Source organism: Rhinatrema bivittatum, chromosome 7 (assembly GCF_901001135.1).
Source record: "Rhinatrema bivittatum chromosome 7, aRhiBiv1.1, whole genome shotgun sequence".
Lineage (NCBI taxonomy): Eukaryota > Metazoa > Chordata > Amphibia > Gymnophiona > Rhinatrematidae > Rhinatrema > Rhinatrema bivittatum.
The window spans coordinates 187,092,751-187,115,703 of record NC_042621.1 but is presented as its reverse complement, the minus strand read 5'-3'; the positions used below and the strand labels follow the sequence as shown (position 1 = coordinate 187,115,703).

The following is a 22,953-nucleotide window of genomic DNA, read 5'->3' as shown; positions in this document are numbered from 1 at the left end:
CTTTTGAAAATGTAGTGTTAGAGCTGCAGATTTACTTATTGTCCCCCTTCCAGTTATTAGTTTAAATTTGATCATGTTATGATCACTGTTACCAAGTAGTCCCACCACCATTACCTCTCTCACCAAATCCTGCGTTCCACTAAGAATTAAATCTAAAATAGCTCCCTCTCTTGTTGGTTCCTGAACCAATTGCTCCATGAAGCAATCATTTATTACATCATTTATTACATCCAGGAACTTTGTCTCTAGCAAGAAAGAAGCAAAGAATATTGAACAGTCCAAACACTTTTAAATTGGAACGCAATTCTGTAGTTTAATGTATATTTTTCAAAACGGCTACTCCAAAAGTCATAAATGCAGTACAGTGGTTTTCAACCAGGTCCCCACTGTACTGCATTTATGACTTTCCAATTTAAAAGTGTTTGGACTGTTCAATATTCTCTGCTCTCTACCTTCGTGTGGCTAAGATTTTGAGAGCAGTTATCTCCTTTTCCTATATTGGATTTCTAGCAAGAAAGAAGCCATTACTGAAGAAAAGCCACATCAAAGCATGTCTGGAGTTTGCCAGAAAGCATCAGTGTGACCCAGCTAAAATGTGGGATAACGTTTTGTGGTCAGATGAGAAAAAATGGAGCTTTTTGGCCAAAATTGAAAACGCTATGTATGGTGCAAACCTAATGCTGCCCATTCCTCAGCAAACACCATCCCAACAGTAAAGTATGTAGGCAGCATCATGTTGTGGGGATGCTTTACCTTAATGGGGAGTGGGCATCTTGTTAACATTGAAGGATGGATGGTGCAAACATACAGGGAAATATTGCAAGACAACCTACCTCAGTCTGCTAAAAAAAAAACCTAAAACTTGGGGGAAAGTTCACCTTTCAGCAGGACAGTGATCCCAAGGACAAGGGCAAAGCAACACAGGGAGTGGTTGAACAGCACAAAGGTGAATGTTCTACATTGGCTAAGTCAAAGTCCAGATCTCAATCCAGTCAAGAATCTGTGGCACTGTTTGAAAATTGCAGTCCATAAGCATCATCCAATCAACTTGAACAATCTGGACAAATCTGCCAGGACAAATGGACAAAAATCTCTTCCAAACAGTGTGCAAAGCTGGTAGAAATTTACCCCAACAGACTTAAAGCTGTTTTTGCAGCAAAAGGTAATTAGTCTGAAGAGGTTGAATACTTATGCAAGCAGCATTTTTCAGTTTTTAATTTTATTTTAGAAAAAAAGTAGATAAATAATGAATTGTGACTTTGAAAATTTACTTTAAGAGCAGTAAACCTACTGTCTGGAACAATCTGTGTATCATTTGTAATCATACAAATCTACTGACTTTTTAGGGGGTTGAACTCTTTTTGCAAGCCTCTGTATATGTGTATGTATATACAAAGAGAGAGAAAGTTATGGGTTCATGAAGGTTGAAGTAAACAAACTGCAAAACTGTGTGGTTTCTGTCCTCAAACTGCTTCTTATGGAGTGAGATTATCTTCAAAGCCCTTACTAAATTATTGCATAGACCTAAAACACATGGGTAGTTGATCGGCAAATAACTATTTCTGGGTTGGGGGAGGAAGATCTTGTATTTAGCTTTTATTACTTTCACATGTAGTGTTTCACTGAACTTTAAATATTTTTGTAGCCTCCACCAAAGATTCCTGATAAGCAACTGGATGAGAGAGAACACACAATAGAAGAATGGAAAGGTAGAAAGAATATGCATACTGTTTCCTTAGTATTTTACTTTTTATTAAAAAAAAATAAAATCATAATCATTCTTTCAATTCTGTTTTCCAGAAACGGGAAATAGTCCTTTTGTATACCATTTTGGGGGTTCTGTTAGCCTGTATTTGCAGAATAGCTGAGAAATGTTCAACATTTTAATTTGGCTCCAACTAGTAATTGAATCCAAAAGTCTGAAGTGAAAAATTACATTTTGGAAAAATAAATAAATAAAAGCCCCTGCCTAAATTATTCTTTTATAATTTAACTATATGCTCTAATATTGGACGGCCATGTGTGGAAAAACTCACTTAGTAACAGAAAAAGTCATTCTAATCATAGTTCCATTGTCCTTATACGTTGTTCAATATTGCCTTCTGATTTCACTAATGTATATTTTAGAAATAGTGCGCTCTTTCATATCAAATTTTGCTGCTCTTACTTAGTAAAACGAGTATAAAATTTCTGTTATAAAAGAGTGCACTCGGATCCTCCGGGCTTGTTCCATGCTTTCCTGAATTCTGACACTGCTCTTTTCTCCATCATTTCCAGAGAGAGGCTGTTCCTTGTGTCCACCAGCCTTTCTGTAAAGAAATCCTTAGACGAACCTACTCCCTTTCCCCTTCATCCCAGAGCCTCCTTTCTTTGGTAGACACTTTAGGAGTGAATTTTCAAAGGATTTGCACGTGTAAAAGTGGCATATTTTATAGCAATTTTCAAAAGCCCATTTATGCACATAAAACATTTTGAAAATTCAGTTACATTTTGAAGGCGTTGCATGCATAAAAGTAGCAATTTTCAAAAACCCATTTATGTGCGTCAATCCTTCTTGAAAATTACCTCCATAACCTGTATGATTCATGACTGCTGTGGCTGCAAATGGGGGCTTCCACCAAAGAGCATGAAGACCTATGAATTCAAGAATGTTTTTATTTTTTGATCTTAATTGCTTTTGGAATATTTCTATAATTGTGTTTTCATGATATAGTGTATGTTTAGATTAGTGAAACTCCTACATTTATGCATCTTGATTTTGTGTTTTGTAGACCACAGAATTTGAAAAATGTAAAAGGGTGTGAATATGTTAAAGGCACTGTAGAGGCACTGTTGCCTCCTTTTAACTGCTAGCTATCCCTCTTCCTGTGTACCCAAGTATCCTTAATGGTTTTTGCCACCACCTTAAGATCATCAGATATGATCTCCTCCAGATCAGCTCTTGTTTTGTGTACAGAAGAACTTCACTTTCTATACTGTACTATCTTGGGTTTTTGCAATCCAAATGCAGTATCCTGCCTTTTTTTTTTTTTTTTTTTTTAGCATTAAGTCATAGCTACAAGTCTCTAGACCATGGATGACCAACTCCAGGTGCTCGAGAACAACAGGCCAGGTTTTCAGGATATCCACAAAGAAATATGCATGAGAGATTTGCAGGCACTCTCTCCATTGTATGTAAATCTATCTCATGAATATTCATTGTGGATAACTTGAAAACCTGGCCTGTTTGTGGCTTTCGAGGGCCAGAGTTGGTCAACTCTGCTTTAAACAATTCCTCAAGCTTCACTAAAACCCTTCACATTACATCCACACCCTTCAGGGTGTCTGTCTTGTTGCAGATTTTGGTATCATCTGCAAAAAGGCAAACCTTTCTTAATAGTCCTTATTCAATATCACTTACAAAAATATTGAACCAGACCAAGGACTGATCTCTGCGACACACTGCTGGTAACCTTGTTTTCCTTGAAGTAAACTTCATTTACTGCTATCCTTTGTCATCTTCCACTCAACTATTTTCTAACTTAGTCACTTTAGAACCCATACCTAGGGCACTCAGTTTGTTCATAAGTCGCCTACGTGGAACCATGTCAGAGACCTTGCTGGAATCCAAGTACACTACATCTAGCTCACTCCTATGGTCCAACTTTCTGGTCATCCGGTCACCGAAATTTATTAGATTCATCTGACAAGCTCTACCTCTGGTAAAATGGTGTCTCAGATTCTGTAATCCATTGGATTCCAGAAACTGCACTATCCTTTGTTTTAGCAACAGTTTCATCAATTTACCACTGAAGTCAGACTCCTCCTCACTTCCGTCTTTGTGAAGAGGAACCGCATCCACCTGCCTCCATGTCTTTGGAACCACTCCCAACTCAGAAGAAGAGCTGAAAAGGTCAGCCAGAACTTCCCTGAGTTCCCTTAATACCCTCGGATGTATCCCCCTCCAGCCCCATTGCTTAATGTGCTTTTAGTTTTTCTTGCTCATTCTGAACTGTCTTCTGAAAATTGTTTGAAGTCTCCCTCTCTTTCATTTCTAATTGTGGCCATTTTCTTTTGTCCTATTACATGCCCCCCCCCCCCTATCAGTAAACACTGAGCAGAAATATTTGTTAAGCAATTCCACTTTCTTCTTGTCCGCTTCTACATATTCGCCCCCCTCCCCATACACAATCATTTTTCAACTTTCTCCTTTCACCACTATATCTTAGTGTCTTGTCGTCTTTATTTTATAATGTTAGCTATTTTTTTCTTCCATGTGTCTTCTTTTTCTTGACTACTTCCCCAGCTTCTCTTAGCTTTTCCAGATATTGTTGCCTATCTTTCTCTTTCTGCGATCTCTTTTAGTTTAGGAACACTAACCTTGTCTTTCTACTAGTTACCTATGCTCTAATATTGACTCCCACCATTTGGTGATCCCCTACCATGACATCAGAAACTCTCCTCCCATTTGTAAGTACCAGGTCCAGTATTGCGCCCCCCCCCCTCCTCAGTTTTTGTTTCTAGTTGCCAGAACAGTTCTTCTTCCTGCAGACAGTCCAAGATCTTCCTGCTTCTAGAAGACACCACAGCCAGGATATCCTAATCAACATCTGGTAGATTGAAATAACTTAACAATAGCGCACCCCCTGTTTCACAGCGATTTTGTAACTGTGTTCGTTTAAATCTCTGACCATTTTTTCTGCCTGCAAAGGTCTGTATATTACACCAATAAAAAAAGATGTCCCATTCCCTGTTTCCATTTTAGCTCAGTATCTCCTCGTTACCTTGTAAACCCTGCAGTTCTGTTGTGTTAATATTTTATATATGTAATGCCACCTATTTATTTATTTTATTTATTTATTTAAAAACTTTTCTATACCGTTGTAAACCATCACAACGGTTTACAATAAGGCACAAACATTAATGTTAGAAAAAATAATTAATTTTATCCACTAAACAGGTGCCAACAATTTACCTAGCCTTCCTGACTGGATTATAACTAGATATAATTATCTCCCAGTCATGGTTCTTTGTGTACCACATCTCTGTGACCACCCTATACCCAAGTCAGCCTCTTCCATGAGTACTTCTAGATTTTTATTTTTTGTTTTTAATCATATAATGGGCATTGATATGCATAGCTTTCCACATGTTAGTGTTTAAAGATGTACTTACCTAAGTATTCTTACTTGCCTTAGAGCTTTGTCCACCCATCTGAGACAATCCTAATTTGGAGGGGGGGGGTGGTTATTCTTCATCTATAAGTTTCCACAAATATAAAAAAAAATGAGTTTCTGCAAGGAAATGCATGTCATCAGACGGAGGAATAACAATTTTTTTTAAAGTTTATAAAAAATAGTCATCGGGGAAAATAAAAACAAATGTAATGGATGGGGTTCATAGAAAACATTTTTCTTGCCTAAGTTTTTCACACTTACAGGGAAATTGTAACGCAAAAGACATTCCCATCAAAGTTATGTCCTGCTTCCTACTCAAAAACAATTTGCACCTTACCTGAGTAAGGTAATTTGCACCTTTAGATACATAACGGGGCCATTGCTATTTTATGACCCAAAAACATGCTGATAAAACATCTTTGAAGTTCAGTATTTATCTAGTTCTAAAGAAAAAAACATCAGCAAAATAGCTCTAGAGGAAATTTCTAAATGAGAATCTTGCAAAAAGGCAGCAAGATAAAGTTTATTCATTGATAATTCAGCTCTCGTCAAAACACCTTGATCAGTAGATCCCCTAGGAACAGTAGGAAGATAAAACACCTTGGTTATTGGTGGAATATATTCCAAAGGAACTTTCAAAATTTCCTGATAGAATATGTTCAACATATCAATAAGGGGTCTCAAAAGACCCTTTGGAAAATTTAGTAAATATAAATTACATCTCTTACATTGATTTTTCCAACATTTCTAGTTTGTTGTACAGTATTCTTATCTTTAATCACGCATCTTCACATCCTTGAATTTCTGTACGCTTAATCTCAACAATAGCCACCTCTAAATATATAAATGCAGTTATTCGAGAAGTGACTATGCATAGTCCTAAACATTATATTATATTCTGCTTTTTGGGTTTTTTGAAAGCAGATTACATTCAGGTACTGTAGGCATTTTCCTATCCCCAGTGGGCTCACAATCTGTCTGTATCTGAGGCAATGGAGGGTGAAGTGACTTGCCCAAGTTCACAAGAGTTCTCCAACCACTTGCTGCTGAGTTTTTAACCCAGCATGTAGCTTGGTTAATGATGATAAAGTACTATTATCTCTTCGTCAGGGCTTTCCCTAAACCAACAATGGCAGTTCATAGAGAGTCCAGAGTTACTATCAATTGTTTAACAGTGTATGTCTGAATTTCTTGACTCTGCAACAGAATGGGGAGATGCCAGTGATAAAGCAAAGCTATTAGCAGAGAGTTCTCTAATAAGTAACTGGGTTGTGTCTTTCCCAGACCTTGTCCCTATTGTTATAATCCCTGCTACAGACACTCCACCTAATCCTGATAGCAAGAGATATCAGTCGCTTTGGGATCCAGTGCTGGAGCACCAAGCCCATTCCTTCCCAAATCTTTAACTTGACGCAGGAGAGTCATGAACCTATCCGGGGTTGACTGAATCAGTTGTGGGTACAAAACAGGCGCCAACTGAACAACCCAAATGAAACCCTTTCTCTTCTTGACTATAAGAAGTAACTAAGACACCAGGGATGCAGATTCTCCCCCAGAGTAAATTCTCAGGAGATCGAGGGACTCCCAGTTCAAGGAAGACTCTCGCTGAACTTATTTCTCCTAGGGCTCTTCAAAATTTTTCTAAGGAATGCACTGAGGGATTCAGCTCTTATGCATGCCAGTCTTACTCAGATGATGTCAGAGCAAGGGAGAAGTAAAATCTTGCTTCCTCAGCTGAGATAGGTAGAGGAAAAAAGGCCAAAAGTGTCTACTGTGTTTCAGGTGTGTTCTCACATGGACATTATACATTTTATTCAGTTAAAAAGTTAAAGGCTAAATGGTTTCCTGTTAAGTACATTATCTACTTTCATATATTGTTAGAAATAGTGTGATTTTTATAACTAAAGTCTGAGGCATAAACGCCTCTGGCATAAGATAAGCTGTAAGAATATTTGTTATGAATGACTAAGAGAAAGTGGTAAATATTTTTTATCATGTTTTTCATGAAATACTTGACAGTGTGGACATTCTTCTCTTTATAATTGGATGTAAAGTTATTGTGCAGAGGCAAGCCTATTCTGATTATTTAGTCTTATAGTTCTTATGCATTAAAAACTTTTATTGATTCATCTTTGCTTTGTTTTTTAGCCAAGATGAGCAATTGTGTTGTGAATACCTTGTGATTTAAGTAGTAATATATGTGCTTTGTTTGGCGAAGCAGATCTTTGCAATTTCAGACTGTATACAGATATTCTGCCTGCTGTACACCATTACCATGATTCTTCCCACATGTTTAGTCCCTGCTTCTCACAAGGCTCCATAGATGTGAGCATATTTTTAGGTGTTCCAAGAAATAAACACTTTTTTTTTTTTTTTAAATAAAATGTATAATCTTTCTTTTAGAGTTGATATACAAAGAAGTCTTGGACTGGGAAGAAAGAGCCAAGAACGGAGTTGTACGTGGCCAACCAGCTCCTTTAGGTTGGTTACAACATTTTCAGCATGCATGGCTACTAAATAAATCTTCCTTTAAATAGAAAACAGTTGTCATATTTATAATGTAAATATAATTTTTTTCACATTGTATCTTACATATGTTTGTAAAACAATTGATTTAGAATATTGTAACTTTATGAAAGAAAGTTGATCTAATAAGTACACTACTTATAGTGGAAAATGTCTGCTGTTTTGTTTTGTTGTTTTTTTTTTTTTAAGAACTCATCAGTTAAGACTAATATGCACTTCTGGTCTACATGATAATCATATTGCCCATATTCCATAAATGTGTGCTGTTAGGAAGACATCTAGTTACTAAGGTCACATTTAAATATGTAGTACAATAGTTGTCAACAAGCAGGTATGAATTAGCCAGAATGTGTGGGTGACGTCATTCAATGGCACTGGCACAGACCCAGCTGTCAGTGTTCAGTAAAAACTTTTGAGCATGTGTGGGACGCACAAGTACGCTGCCTCGTGGGTCCCTCAGTTTTTCTTCATCCAAACTACTGCATGGATGAGTCTCTTTTTATAATTTTGGGGGGTTTTGCGCCTTAGTGTCCTTATTTGCCTCGTTGCTTTCTATTTTTCTGCCACTGTCTTGGCAGCCCCTCAGAGCTTTCAAATTCTACCAAAAAAAAGGAGAAGAAATCAAAGAATGGAGAAGCCCAAGGCCAAGAAGGCTGTGATCAGCTTTAAAACCTGCAACTCTGGGTGCTTGCTGACCATCACGGATGCACAAACCATTGCTGCTTGGACCTGGAGCATGATTCCTCAGACTACTATAGCTGTGGTCGGATACTCTCCAAGGCACAGCGTTCTGCACCTAGAAGATGGAGGCCTTAAGAAAAGTATCAGCAGGTAAAATCCCAAAGTCTCTGCGTGAAGCTGAAAAGCCGCTTCTTGTATAGGAGTGATGTGTCATGGAACACACTGTGCAAGAAATTGAAATAGAAATCTTCACTCTTTCATTCCTGCTAGCATGAGAAGGCTCCCCCTAACCTTGTGGTGCCAGTTCCATAATCTGCATTAGGTCAGGAATTGAATGTGGCCTGGAAACCTGTGGCACCTGGTGAGGATCTGAGAAGAGCACCTAAGTGATATGTGGGCCATCCCCTTATGATCTGAAGATTGGCACTAAGGCAGGAGTCTCATCAATGTCGGTGTTTTTCAGAAGTTTGATTTCCAGGGTTAAAGAAACCCACGATTATATGAGAAGACAATGGGACATTAAGATGCTGATGTTTTATGATTCAAGAGGAATTTAGTAATTTCTGCCGGGCATACATGGTATAGAAGATCCCCATGACACTGAACCATTTATTTTACTCTGACCAGAAGCTGACCAGTGCGCAGTCCATGTCATCGGCACATAGTTCACATTCTAAAGCTCAGTGAATACACTCAGCCTGGCAGACCAAGATGCCATAGGTGGTATTGGAGTGAAACACTTCAGATCATAGGCCCAAAAGACTATTACTACTATTATTATTATTACTACCACTACTACTGCTAATACCACTACTATTAAACACTTCTATAGCACTGTTAGATGTACGCAGTGATGTACAAAAACACATAAGAGGTAGTCCCTTCTCAGTAGAGCTTATAATCTAATCAAGACAAATTTGAAGGAAAGCTGATTGGTTCATTTCAAAGTCATTGGGAGTATTCTTAAAAGATGCAAGAGCCATGATATGATAGTATAGCCCGATGGAATATGGAGAAATAAACAGGGATCTGAGATTTCTTTAAAAATAAATAAATAAAGACACAGAGCTTGCCCTAATGCAGCATATACGAAACGTTGGCAATGTCTGTGTTTTTCAGAAGTTTGATTTCCAGCGTTAAAGAAACCCACGATCATTATATGAGAAGACAATGGGGCGTTAAGATGCTGATGTTTTATAATTCAAGAGGAATTTAGTAATTTCTGCAGGGCATACTTCTGCTTTATTTAAATCTAATAAGAGACGTAGTACATTAATGGAATAAAAGAAGATTGTTGGACTTTTTAAATTGAAAAATTTAAAAAAAGAGAGGTTTTTTAGACCAGTGACTCTGCCAACTGGATTTGGAATCAGTGTTTCATGTTTTCTTGTCCAAGATTGAGAAAATTTGCTCACATAGTGAGGCTACCCCAAGTCCCACACCCGTGTGTACCTCTCCACAAAAGCTTCCAGCATTGTGAGTAACTCCTCACCATGAGGTGATGTATTTTATTTCCAGGGAAGTCCCTTCATGAATCAGAAGGGGGGGGAAGGAGTGGGTTTGGTTCATTCTGAGTTCCTACTGGACATTTCCCCTTTGGACCTGCAGAGATCTCTTCATTCTCCATTTTCATCATCAGGGTCGTGGCTTAATGTTCCCCCTGTGTTTTGGTCACAAGGAGGAGTCCATGGGGATTCTCTCAGATCCGCTGCTGGATTTGTCTTAGTATACCTCATCCATGAAGTACCTTTGCTATTCCATGTTCTTGGATAAACTGGCAAAGACACTGTCCATCAGTATCAGGAAGGTAAAGGACCGTGGAATAGATGTTTTCAGCCTTCTTCAGTTCATTCACCCTTCACTGGACTATCCCAGTTCGCAAACCTCTCCAGCACCTTGAGATGAGATAATGAGGTAGATGCCTGCATTGTGCCTTCCAGTACCCTGAAAACTGGATCTGAAGTACAGTATTTAGGCTACCCCAGGACTTGGTGTATTCCAATTGCTGCACCACTCTGTGATGGTGGGAGTTAGTGTTGAAACATGTAAGTGCACTTATGATCACTCTGAACATGCCTCTTGGATAGGTTCCTAAAGTGATGGATCTGTTTGGAGAAAAAGGTCTTCCAGAGTTCCATGCTGAGAACCCAGATTGTAGATCACTATCTCTACATGGTACAATATTTTTACAAATGCATGCCAAAGCTAAAATCCTTGATAGAATCTTCGACCCAAAGCAGACAGACTTCCATCAAGTAGTGGAGGAATAAGAGAAATACCTTATTCATTTGGTTTATAAAGCTTTTAATACAGCAGCCAGAAGTTTGGCTGCTTTAAAAAGAGCCTGAATGCTTGCATAGTTATGGGCAAATGGCCTCTAAGAGCATGAACTGATCATTTCATAGATGTATTCCTCTATAGGAGACAACTTATTTGACGACAAAGTTCAGTTGATGGTGGCTCTGATTAAGGAGCATTAGTCCACCTTACTGTCGTCATTGATTGCGGCCAGCTGGCTCATGCCTGACACTAGTATTCTTCCTGTAAGCATCTAATCTTCCAAAGATGTGCCATCCACTCTTTTCAGTGTCATTGAGCTCCTTCCACACTTCAGCAGCAGTTTACTACTCAAGATTGACAAAGGGAAAGCAGCAGCCAAAAGTCTAAGCCCAGGGCCAGTTTTTGATTGCATTCAGACCCCCACCTCAAATCTGTTTCAGACCCAGAGAATTCAATTCATACAATTCAATTCATACAATTCAATTCATACAATTCAATTCCTTGGGGAAAAAGTATTTCTCCCCATCAAAAGTGCCACATTGCTGATGGGCATAGTAAAGTCTCGCCTTCAACAAGACCGAGCATCAGCAAGGTTGGTCTTGTTCCTTCTCATGCATATGGCTGTTGCAGTGCATGTGGTTCTTCTTATTTGTCTGCACATACAGAGCCTTGAGTGGGACCTCCTAAACCAATTGAATCAGTTTCACCAGCTGTTATACCACCAAATCTCTGTGCTCTCTGGGATGAGCATCCCTTCAATGATGGATAATTCTGGAAGTTCTAAAGGTGGATCTCTTGTTGCACATTCTACTGCATCAAGTGATGGGCCTCCCAAGGGCTGGGAGGCAACACTAGTAAGATGTGAACCCAAGGATTGTGGTCCTCAGTGGAGAGTCATCTGCAATTTAATCACCTGGAGCTTTGGGCCATTTGCTATGCTCTGAAGGCTTTCTCTCAGCTCATTTTGGGAAAGAGAATCTTGATCCAATATACCTAAGGTACATTGATGACATCATCATGTGGACTCATGGACTTTGAAGCACTTAAAGAATTTCACCAAGAATTTAACAAACTCCTCCTCACCATCAACCTGAGCTTGGAACAGTCCATAAAAGGCCACTGAGGGACACACAAAAAAACACATTACGCATCTGATTAAGTGGACTCTGTCCTCGAAAGTGCATGCCTCAGTAAATTGGTTAGTCTCCAAGGTGCCACCTGCCTCTTATCATTTTTGCTGCACCAGACTAACATGGCTGTCCCCTAAATATTTGAGCCTGGCAAACAAGAGGCTATATTCTACATAGATATGAAGGGTGGTGCAGGTTTTTATACCCTCTGCCAGGAGCCAGACAAATCTTTGTGGGCAAGACGCTACAGTGCCTATCACTAGGCGACCTCTCTTCCGAGAATCCAGAATATGTTGGCAGACCATTTTAGCAGTGTGTTACAATCACATGATTGGTCCTTTGATCAAAGAATCACTGATGACGACTTGTTCAGTCACTGGGGAAAAGTGGTGATCAACATGTTTGCCTACAGAAAACAAAAGACATTTCAAAGTTCTGCCCATGCTTCAGAGCAGCTATAAATCAGCTCCCAACACTTTTATGCTATACTGGAGCATTGGTCTACTCTGTGTACCCATCATTTGTTCCACTTGCCAGAATTGTCCATATGGTCCTTCAAGACAAGGAGAGTAAAATCCCTACTGCACCAGCCTGTCCACTGTAAATGTGTTATCCATATATTATCCATCTGTCAATTCAGTCAGTGGTTCCATTGTGGATGTCTCCAATTTTCATCACTCAGGAGAGTGGCAGGCTCTGTCATCCGAACATACTATGCTGGTGTAATTTTCCTCATGAAGTAATTTCATCTTATTCTTTCCCAAAGAGGTGGAGGATGCTCTGATTTTCCTTAAGAAAATTTCAACCAGGAGATTCTATAGCTTCAAATGGAAGAGGTTCTTGACTTGGTGTAGGACCAAACAACTGGATCCCTTCTCCTGTGGCCCAAGAGACTTGCTTCAATATCTATTCTACTTTCATCCTCTGGCCTTACCACCTCTTTAGTCATTCATTTCAGCACTAATGCAAGCCTTCACTAACAGGTGGATGGTGTTCCAATCTCTCTCCTTCTTTTGGCATTCAGAGCCTCCAGACAATAAACCTCCAGTGCCTTGGGACCTCTGTATCATCCTAGATCAACTCATGAAACCTCTTGACTCAATGGACTTGAAGTAACCTGGAAAATGTTTCTCGTGGCTGTCTCCTCAGCGAGAATAGAAAGTGAATTACAGGCTCTGGTTTCATATTTATATAAGAACATAAGAAATTGCCATGCTGGGTCAGACCAAGGGTCCATCAAGCCCAGCATCCTGTTTCCAACAGAGGCCAAACCAGGCCACAAGAACCTGGCAATTACCCAAACACTAAGAAGATCCCATGCTACTGATGCAATTAATAGCTGTGGCTATTCCCTAAGTAAACTTGATTAATAGCAGTTAATGGACTTCTCCTCCAAGAACTTATCCAAACCCTTTTTGAACCCAGCTACACTAACTGCACTAACCACATCCTCTGGCAACAAATTCCAGAGCTTAATTGTGCGTTGAGTGAAAAAGAATTTTCTCCGATTAGTCTTAAATGTGCTTCTATTATTTGAAAGTGTACCATACCTTTTAGTTTATTTTCATTAGGGTGGTTCTAAACTTCTGCAAGTTATTTCCAAAAGTGGAATCTGCATTCCACATCAATCAAGCTATTGTTCTTTATAGGTTCCTTTCATGACCACATGTGCACAAAGGAGAACAAGCTCTTCAATTCTTGGACTGCAAGAAAACTTTGACATATTACCTAAAGAGGTCTCAACCTCTCCTTCAAACTTCTCAACTGTTCTTGTCCTTTGATCTCAATAGATTAGAAGGATATTTGCCAAACTTACTTTGATTTAGCTAGCTGATTGTATGTTATGCACTAGCTGGCTTACAAATTAGACTCTTGCCAAGGCTCATAAAGTGAAAACCATGGTGACCAGTAGCCCATCGCAGGGCCACTTCTATTGACGATATTTGCAAAACTGCTACTTGGTCACCTATTCACACCTTCATATCCTGCTAAGCTCTAGACAGCATGTCCTGAGGCGACAGTAACTTTGGACCAGCAGTTCTGTGAAATTTATGCATCAATAGCATGGGATCTTCTTGGTGTTTGGGTAATTGCCAGGTTCTTGTGGCCTGGTTTTGGCCTCTGTTGGAAACAGGATGCTGGGCTTGATGGACCCTTGGTCTGACCCAGCATGGCAATTTCTTATGTTCTTAACTTGTGTTATTTCAATCACTTACCAACATAAAATGCCTTATTAATCTGTATTAATTTGTTATAATTATTGCAATTAAATAAACAAGAGTATCAGGTAAAGAGCAAAGAACACATAAACATCAGATCCAATCAATTATGTCATAAAACAAAAGCAATGTATTCTTTCTCGAATCCTCTTTCCAGAAAGGCAGAGATCACCTTAACTACAATAAAATAGCTATAATCATGAGAGAGGGTGCAGAGCAAAACTATGAAAATTCACATTAAAACCCAACATGAAAAAAAAGCTATATTCAAATTCTGGATTCACCTCAGCAAAAAAAAAAAAAAAGACTCCCTTCACTGCTAAACATTTTGTGAAGTAACACAAACCCCTGCAAAATAAAAAATAAAGGCTCCTAGAACCTTTCCATACCATATAACAGCACTGACTCTCTCGTCTCAAATAACAGCAACTTTATGAAAAAGAAACAATGCAAATACTACACCAGGCCCTAGAACATTAATACTTCACCTACTGGGATAACAGAACAAGCAAGACTGCTACAAATCCCTACAAAGAAAAACGATGCTAGCAGCAGTATTGCACCTCAGACACACACAGGAAGAACACAGACTGGCCCTTACCTAATACAGAAATAAGGGACTAAATATAAAAATAGAAACAGGAAAACAAAAGTGAAATAGCCTGAGAAACCAGACTCTGAAAAGTGCAAAGCTAAATGGCAAAATACAAAATTGTAAGAAATGCACATTCCCAAAGATGGTATATTTCAATTACTAAAATCTCAAAATATATATATTTTTTTACCCTTGTTGTCTGATCTTTTTGTTTTTCTAATCAGTTTGTCTAGGTCTCTATTTTGCACTTTCTCCTTGTCAATCTTTTTTCCAAATTATTTCTCCAGGGTCACTCTTCTCTTTGTTTCTTCTCTATCATATCTTCTTCCTTTCTTCTCTCTCACATACACACAAAGGCTCATGCTTTCTCTCACAGGCTCCCTTACACACAGGGGCTCTCACTTTCAAATGTTCTACCACACACCCAGGCTCCCATTCTCTCGCATGCACACACCCAGGCTCTCATTGTCTCGCAAGTGCACACACAACCATGCTTTCTTTGCCGCCATGGAGATGGGCTCCCATGGCTGCCTTCCTTCAGTGGGGCCTTCTTCGCCGCCACGGGGATGGCCTCCTGTGGCAGCCTTGCTTCGGCGGGATGGTTTCTTTGTTACCACGGGGATGGGCCCCCATGGCGGACTTGTTTCGGCGGGCTCTTTCCTTCTTCAGCCACCATGATGAATAAGTCAGCGGCCATTCTTCATGTCTCATTTGATGTCAGGCAGCCTTGAGTGGGTGGGCCTCGGCCCACCCAGGTTCACCTGTGACTATGCCATGGGCAAGCCTGCCAGCCTCAAGAGTTAACTACTTCAGGCTCTGGAAAAAACCAAAGAGTTCAAGAAGGCAGTATGCACACATGGGCGCTTCTACAAATGCTCAGTAAAGTTCTTTATTGAACTCTTGAGAGCTGAGTCCATGTCGGTACCGTCAGATAACATCACTCTCGCATCATGGCCAATTCATAAGAAGAACATAAGAACATGCCATGCTGGGTCAGACCAAGGGTCCATCAAGCCCAGCATCCTGTTTCCAACAGTGGCCAAGCCAGGCCATAAGAACCTGGCAAGTACCCAAAAACTGTCTATTCCATGTTGCTGTTGCTAGTGATAGCAGTGGCTATTTTCTAAGTCAACTTAATAGCAGGTAATGGACTTCTCCTCCAAGAACTTATCCAATCCTTTTTTAAACACAGCTATACTAACTGCACTAACCACATCCTCTGGCAACAAACTCCAGAGTTTAATTGTGTGTTGAGTAATAAAGAACTTTCTCCAATTAGTTTTAAATGTGCCACATGCTAACTTCATGGAGTGCCCCCTAGTCTTTCTATTATCCGGAAGAGTAAATAACCGATTCACATTTACCTGTTCTAGACCTCTCTATCGTATCCCCCCTCAGCTGTCCTTCTTCAAGCTGAAAAGTCCTAACCTCTTTAGTCTTCCCTCATAGGGAAGCTGTTCCATTCCCTTTATCATTTTGGTCGCCCTTCTCTGTACCGTCTCCATCGCAACTATATCATTTTTGAGATGTGGTGACCAGAATTGTACACAGTATTCAAGGTGTGGTCTCACCATGGAGCGATACAGAGGCATTATTACATTTTCCGATTTATTCACCATTCCCGTTCTAATAATTTCCACATTCTGTTTGCTTTTTTGACTGCCGCAGCACGCTGAACCGACGATTTGAATGTGTTATCCACTATGATGCCTAGATCTCTTTCTTGGGTGGTAGCTCCTAATATGGAACCTAACATTGTGTAACTATGGCATGGGCTATTTTTCCCTATATGCATCACCTTGTACGTATCCACATTAAATTTCATCTGCCATTTGGATGCCCAATTTTCCAGTCTCAGAAGGTCTTCCTGCAATTTATCACAATCTGCTTGTGATTTAACTACTCTGAACAATTTTGTATCATCTCCAAATTTGATTACCTTACTCGTTGTATTTCTTTCCAGATCATTTATAAATATATTGAAAAGTACAGGTCCCAATACAGATCCCTGAGGCACTCCACTGCCCACTCCCCTCGACTGAGAAAATTGTCCTTTTAATCCTACTCTCTGTTTCCTGTCTTAGCCAGTTTGTAATCCACGAAAGGACATCACCACCTATCCCATGACTTTTTTACTTTTCCTAGAAGCCTCTCATGTGGAACTTTGTCAAACTCCTTCTGAAAATGCAAATATACTACATTTATTTATTTATTTAAAGTTTTATATACTGTTGCACAGACAAATCTATCTCATCGGTTTACAATTAATCATAGTATTTAAAATAGGCAGAAAAAAGAAAAAAATTACAATTATATTATAAATATATAGCTAAATATCTAAAATTTAAAACTATTAATTACATAGTAAAGATAAAAATTAAAAGCAATAAAAAAAGTAGAAGTTAAGACCTTATTAAAATATATTGGCTCCTGTGCTTCTTTCTCATCTGCATATGCTTGCTGGAACAGCCATGTTTTTAGTCCTTTCCGAAATTGCCTCTTATTTGGTTGTATTCTCAATTCCAGTGGCAAGTTGTTCCAAGATTTTGGACCTGTTCACCTTTATGTACATGTTTATTAACTCCTTCAAAAAAGTGAAGCAGATTTGCTGTTTACTGAGAACTTTGTTTACAGATAAGCAGTCTTGCTTTATAATAGATGTGAGATAATAGTAATTAGAATGAAAAACATTGTAGTTTGCGTAAGTTATAGGTAAGGTCAGTGATGAGTTTTGAGACTGTAGAGTACTGACAGAGTGTGTAATACAAAATGACCTGCTAGCAGATATTGCTGGAAAAATTACACAGAGAATAGAACAAAATTAGAAAAGCAAAGGGAATGAAAACATATCATTGGCTAGAACACATGAAAAAAAGTTTTAAATGCTAGCCCTTGGCAAACATTTCAATCTTATTTTATTCTTACAATTTCCCAAACATTTTATGGAGTAGTATAGTGCCAGATACTCCTTTCCAAAACTGGGATTTTGTGCTGTTTTCCAGTAAATAAGTTGTGTACTTAGTATAAAGCTGTAAGAATAATTAAACTATGCTGAGACACACTGCTGGGAGACCCAATCCACTGGCAACATATTTTTTTGTAAGGAAAAAAAAATCTGCTGTTTACAACTTTTCAAAAATGTTGCTTTTGGCCACTAAGGGGCAACAATAACACAAACAATGAATACTACAGAGTTCAAAATATTAGTTTTGTGCTGCATTCCCTAGTTAAGCTTTGATATAATTTTTTTTGCTTTCTACAGTAGGGAGACTGTATTTGCAACTGATTTGCTGTTTTGTTTCTCATAGCACAGGTGCGGCAGTGACCAATGGCTCTCAACATCCCTCTTCATCTTCATCTGTCGATGGGTCCTCCATGTCAACAGACCCAACATTGGCCTCTGATACTGATGATAGTCTAGAAGCGTCAGCTGGTCCTTTAGGCTGCTGCAGATGACTTTGTCTTTGTTGGGGGGGAGGGTTAGGGGGGAAGGGTCCTTTTTAAGTTCTCATGAGTAGAACAACAGAAAAATACCAGTGGTATTATTTTTAGTGTATATTTTAAGGAATTGTAATTAATTTTCCAGTCCAGTAGTTTTGTTTTATAGTGCTGTAATTTTTAAAGCTGAACGTCGTGCTAGAGGCAGCCACAAATGTAATTTTCGGCTGCATTGTATTCTGTAAATGTCACTTTAATTTTATTGAGGTTTAAAAATTTCTGCGTTATTTTACTTTTCCTGTCATGCTGCTCTTTTACTTTTCATCACTGAATTTACAAAATTTTGCTTTATCAAAGAAACCTATGTGGTGTATTACCATATTGTGAATTATTTAAGATGTTTTATAGGTTTTTTTCAATTTTTTTTTTTTACCTTTTTTTTTTAATACAATTAATTTGAAAAGGTTTAGTTATGATCCCCAACCTAATTGTAAATGCTGGATTATTTTTATTTCTGGAAAGAAACAAAAAAACAAAACAAAAAAAAAAGAAATTGATAGCAAGCCAATTGTAACACATAACGTTTTTTCTTAGACGAACACAACAGCATGATGCAATGACATGAACAAAACTTTAATCATGCATCAATAACGAGTTCCAGATAATTTGCCTTTAGTAGCACGCTAATTTTACTATACCATTCTCAGTCACATCCATTTATGTGAACAACCTTATGCCTCCCCCTCCCCCCACACCACCACCCCCCATACGTATGTGCGGGCATGCACGCGCACACATACAAGCATGTCGTTCAAAACATCATCAGTATATCCAATCAGCCCACAAAGTGCTGACTTGTTCTATAGAGCTGTGGCATGGAAAGGCATCAGCCAATGGGAAAGAGGCTCCTGAGTAATTCACTGAATTGCAAATACATTGTTTACTTGTACTAGCTGTTAGCCTGGTTTTATGTATATGAAATGTTGTACCTAGCCAACATAGATTGCCAGAAATGAGAAGTGGCTTTTGCAGCTGATGTTCACTTATCCAGAGCCCTTTTGGCTTTTTCCTGGTCTGGCCGTGGTTATTTTTATTTTTTTTCTTTAAATTCCAGATTTTTATTTTGCAAATCCAGTGTCAACAGGACAAAGTTCCAAGTGTTTAGTTTTTGTGCAAAGTAAATCCAATTTAAAACCTAGATCTAACAAAGGCAAGCCTAGGTATATCCTTCTCCACTTCCTGTTCCCATCTAGCTTGACTGGTTTTTAAAGTAGCTATCTTATTTAGGAGGAGGAATATTTTATTCTTTTATTCAGTTTCTCCAGGATTTATTTTGGCAGGTTTCCTGCAAGTCCTGTCTACATGAACAAAATACAATATACTTTTTTAAATGGTGCTGAAACATCCAGTCACTTTGCCTCCTTGTACCTTTAGTCTGATGGTACAGGTTCTGTTCTTCACTCTTTTGTAATTGTTCTTTGACATTGAGTAGCATGTTCTATTCGTCCCTCTTTATAACCTGAATAGCATTATGTTCCGTTTCTCCCTTCCTGTAACTGTTCTGATGCTGGATAGCACATGCTTTATTCATTCTTCCCTATAACTGTTTTAGGATGCTGATTAGCAGGTTTCACTATACTTGCTCTATAATGCTGGATAGCACAGGTTTCCTTCTTCCCTCCCTATAACCACTCTGATGCCAGACAATGCAGGTTCATTTTTTCCCTTTCCTTCATTAACTCATTCAGTCCACACAGCAGAGAGGTCTGTGTAAGGATGCAGGTATATGGTCAGTAGGTAGTTTTTTTTGTTCTGTTTGTAGAACACTAGCTAAAGTAGTGCTATAAAAAGGTGCTACTGCCCATCTATATCTGTTTATCTGTTTACATTTTATATATACTGATGTATGTACAGCTGACTGTAAGAGTAAGAAACAATCATGCTATGTTAATTATTTTGAGAAATGCCATTGTTTGTTTTTTTTTATGTACTCAGGCTATGTTTTGTTGATTGCCTTGTTACAATAAGTTCAAGGTTTTTATGTATAGCATCAGAATGTGAAGTGACTTATCTGAAAAAGAGAATCTTAATAAAATGTAATTGTAGAAAAGCAGAGGTTATCTTCCAAGACAGCAAACCATGTACTTTGTGTATACAGGATGTTCCATGTGACCTTTAGTAAAGTTTTCTAAGATTTTGCAGGGAAAGGGCTTATTTCATTTTGGGTTAGCTGGCAACCAGTTACTTCTTTATTGTGAAATCCAAGTCCTGCTTCCCACTTTTAAATTTCTTATTTATTCACTGGATGGTTCTTATGTATACTAGGTTGTAGCAGTTCATGAACTCCCCAATATTCTTGATTGTAGATTTCCTAGTTTTGCAGATTTGATTTTATTTTTTTTTATAGTCTGACCTGACCTCATTGCAGACTTCAGGAAGATACAACCTGGTGGTTTTTGCATTTTTTAACCCAAAGTTTGGAAACTAGTGAAAATGTGTTTAGAAATGGAAGACTTTGTTAACACAGAAAAATAAAATTACTTGAAAGAACTAAAAATAGTAGTTTGGTTAACCTTTATTAGGCTTATTGTTTATACATGTAAGCTTTGGGGCTATTAGTAGTCCTTCAGGCTGACACTACTTTTAGTTTTCATTTTACTAATTTATATCCTATGCTATATTTCCTGCAAAGAGATGACATTGTGAAAACTGTTAGTAATAAAGATAAACTTCCAATAATTTGAAGAAATTTATAAACCATTATAGTGTTCATTTGTATACACACTTTTCATTAATTTTAGAGTGTATTATGTTTAATATATTAACAAAGTTGGTCAAGACCAAATCTATTAATTTAATTTAGTAAGATTGCAGTAATAAGCAAAACATTTTGGGGTTAGTTTAACCCTTTTTATTATAGTAGGCAGCCCTTACATGTTGGAAAACTGTAATCAATCCATTTGATCTTTTCTGGCACACTTGCCACTTCCACTACCTCTGCTCCTCCTCCACCCCATCCACAGATTAAATAGATGGGGGAGAATTTGAATTATTAATCATGAGTGTATGCTGTAACTACTTAGCATGAGATGTCTTACTTGCTAGAGGGTGTTGTACAAGTTAAAGATATTGCAGTGAGTGGTTAAAATAGCAATTACAATCTTTTTTGAAATTTCAGTTTTAAAAAAATGTATCTATGTATACTTACACACATACATATATAGGGGTAGATCTTTAAAAAGTACGCTGGATTTTTATAAGATGCGCGCGTAGCTTATAAAATCCGGGGTCGGCGCGCACAAGAGGGTGCACATTTGTGCAACCTGCGCGCGCCGAGCCCAGCGCGCGCTGCCTGTTCCCTCCGAGGCCGCTCCTATTTCGGAGCGGCCTCGGAGGGAACTTTCCTTCGCCTTCCCTCCACCTTCCCCTCCCTTCCCCTACCTAACCCCCCCCCCCCCCCCCGGCCCTATCTAAAACCCCCCCTACCTTTGTCGGCAAAGTTACGCCTGCTGAAAGCAGGCGTAACTTTGCACGCGCCGGCTGGCAGCCCCGCTCCATCCTCTGGTCCCGGGGGCTGGTCCGGAGGCTTCGACCACGCCCCCGCGGCATGCCCCCAAAATGCTGCGTCGTTTCGGGAACGCCCCCGGACACGCCCCCTCCCACCCCTTTTCGAAAGCCCCGGGACTTACGCGCGCCAGCAGCCTATGCAAAATAGGCGCGCCGGCTCGCAAATCCGGAAGGATTTACGCGCGCAGGCCTTTTAAAATCCGCCCCATAGTGTGAGAGTTCCATCATTTACTAAGTGGTCTCACTTCTATCCCTTGAATATCTGGACTGTCATTTTTGACCTGCAGTTATCACATGGCATCAATCCAACTTAAAATAATTTCCTACAGCATCACCAGTTCATACTTCATCTTTATGCTCGTAAGGAAACAGAAATTAACACTTTTACTGACCACCTTTTCACATTGATCTTGATCACGTTGATCTTGATGGCCTTGTAGTTGGTTTATCCACAAGATAGTTTTATACTGACATTTTTCTCTTTCATAATTGCTTAAAATCTGAGCTATGTTTCTAAGAAGCTACCTCATCCATTTACTTTCTTCTTTATAGTAAAGAGAGCTGCAGTTTTACCATCTTGTCTATGCTGCATGCAAAATACAGTTAGTTTTGTTTTTTTGGGCCATGACCAATGTTTCTGTTGTGTGCATCACAGAGGGTTAAGAAATGCTGTTCAGTTCACAGACTGTATTGTTAGAATTTCTTTTTTTTTGTTTGCCTTGATTCTCTGATTTAGTAGTAAAAGAAAATTGTTTTCCCAGCCAAGACTTTTGCAAAAGGTATGCATTATGGCAGGTTTGACATACTAAAGAGATGCGTGAGAAGTTTGGAAGCTTCAGCCCTGTTCTGGACATTTTAAAATGTATCCTATCTTCACTGGAAGTATTGTAAGGAAGAAAACGCTACATTCTGAATGCTGATATTGCTGCTGCCCTGCACAACCTCTTTACTAATAAAGCCATCTTCTGCTTCTGAAAGTTGAGTTCATTTTATTAGGCATATGGGATTTTATTTATATCTTCTATTTGTGTTCACTAGCAAAACTTATCCTAATCCACTTTATTGCTCTCCCCTGCTCCATACTACCTCCCCAGAAAACTGAGCCATGAGACTTCATTAAAAGTGGAACGGAAATCACCCTTACGGCCAACCTCTATTCTGCTCTTATACCAGCTCTTATTTTGCTCCTTAACAATCTCTGATGGATTCTGTTTATTTACTAATTTGGTTTATGCCTTTCTACTGTAAACTATATTCAATGCATGTTTCAGCACATTAAAATGTGTAATCATATCACATTACATTAGTGATACAAAACATTATAAAATATAAACTGGCCATCAACATAATAAATAGTACAA

General features: G+C 38.8%; 1 protein-coding gene across 5 annotated transcripts in view; it reads left to right on the top strand.

Moving 5' to 3' along the window:
* MAPK8 (mitogen-activated protein kinase 8) overlaps positions 1 to 18,642 on the top strand; it is a 153,526-nt gene extending 134,884 nt beyond the window's left edge. For 4 of the 5 annotated variants that reach the window (XM_029609636.1, XM_029609632.1, XM_029609633.1 and 1 more), the window contains exons 11-13: positions 1,646 to 1,709; positions 7,560 to 7,637; positions 17,901 to 18,642. In XM_029609636.1, the coding sequence (XP_029465496.1) occupies positions 1,646 to 1,709; positions 7,560 to 7,637; positions 17,901 to 18,043 (285 nt within the window). In that variant the 3' untranslated portion in view covers positions 18,044 to 18,642. Of the gene's footprint in view, positions 1 to 1,645; positions 1,710 to 7,559; positions 7,638 to 17,895 lie in introns of all 5 variants that reach the window. The other variant, XM_029609637.1, reaches the window with a different exon arrangement.
* The last annotated feature ends 4,311 nt before the right edge of the window (positions 18,643 to 22,953 follow it).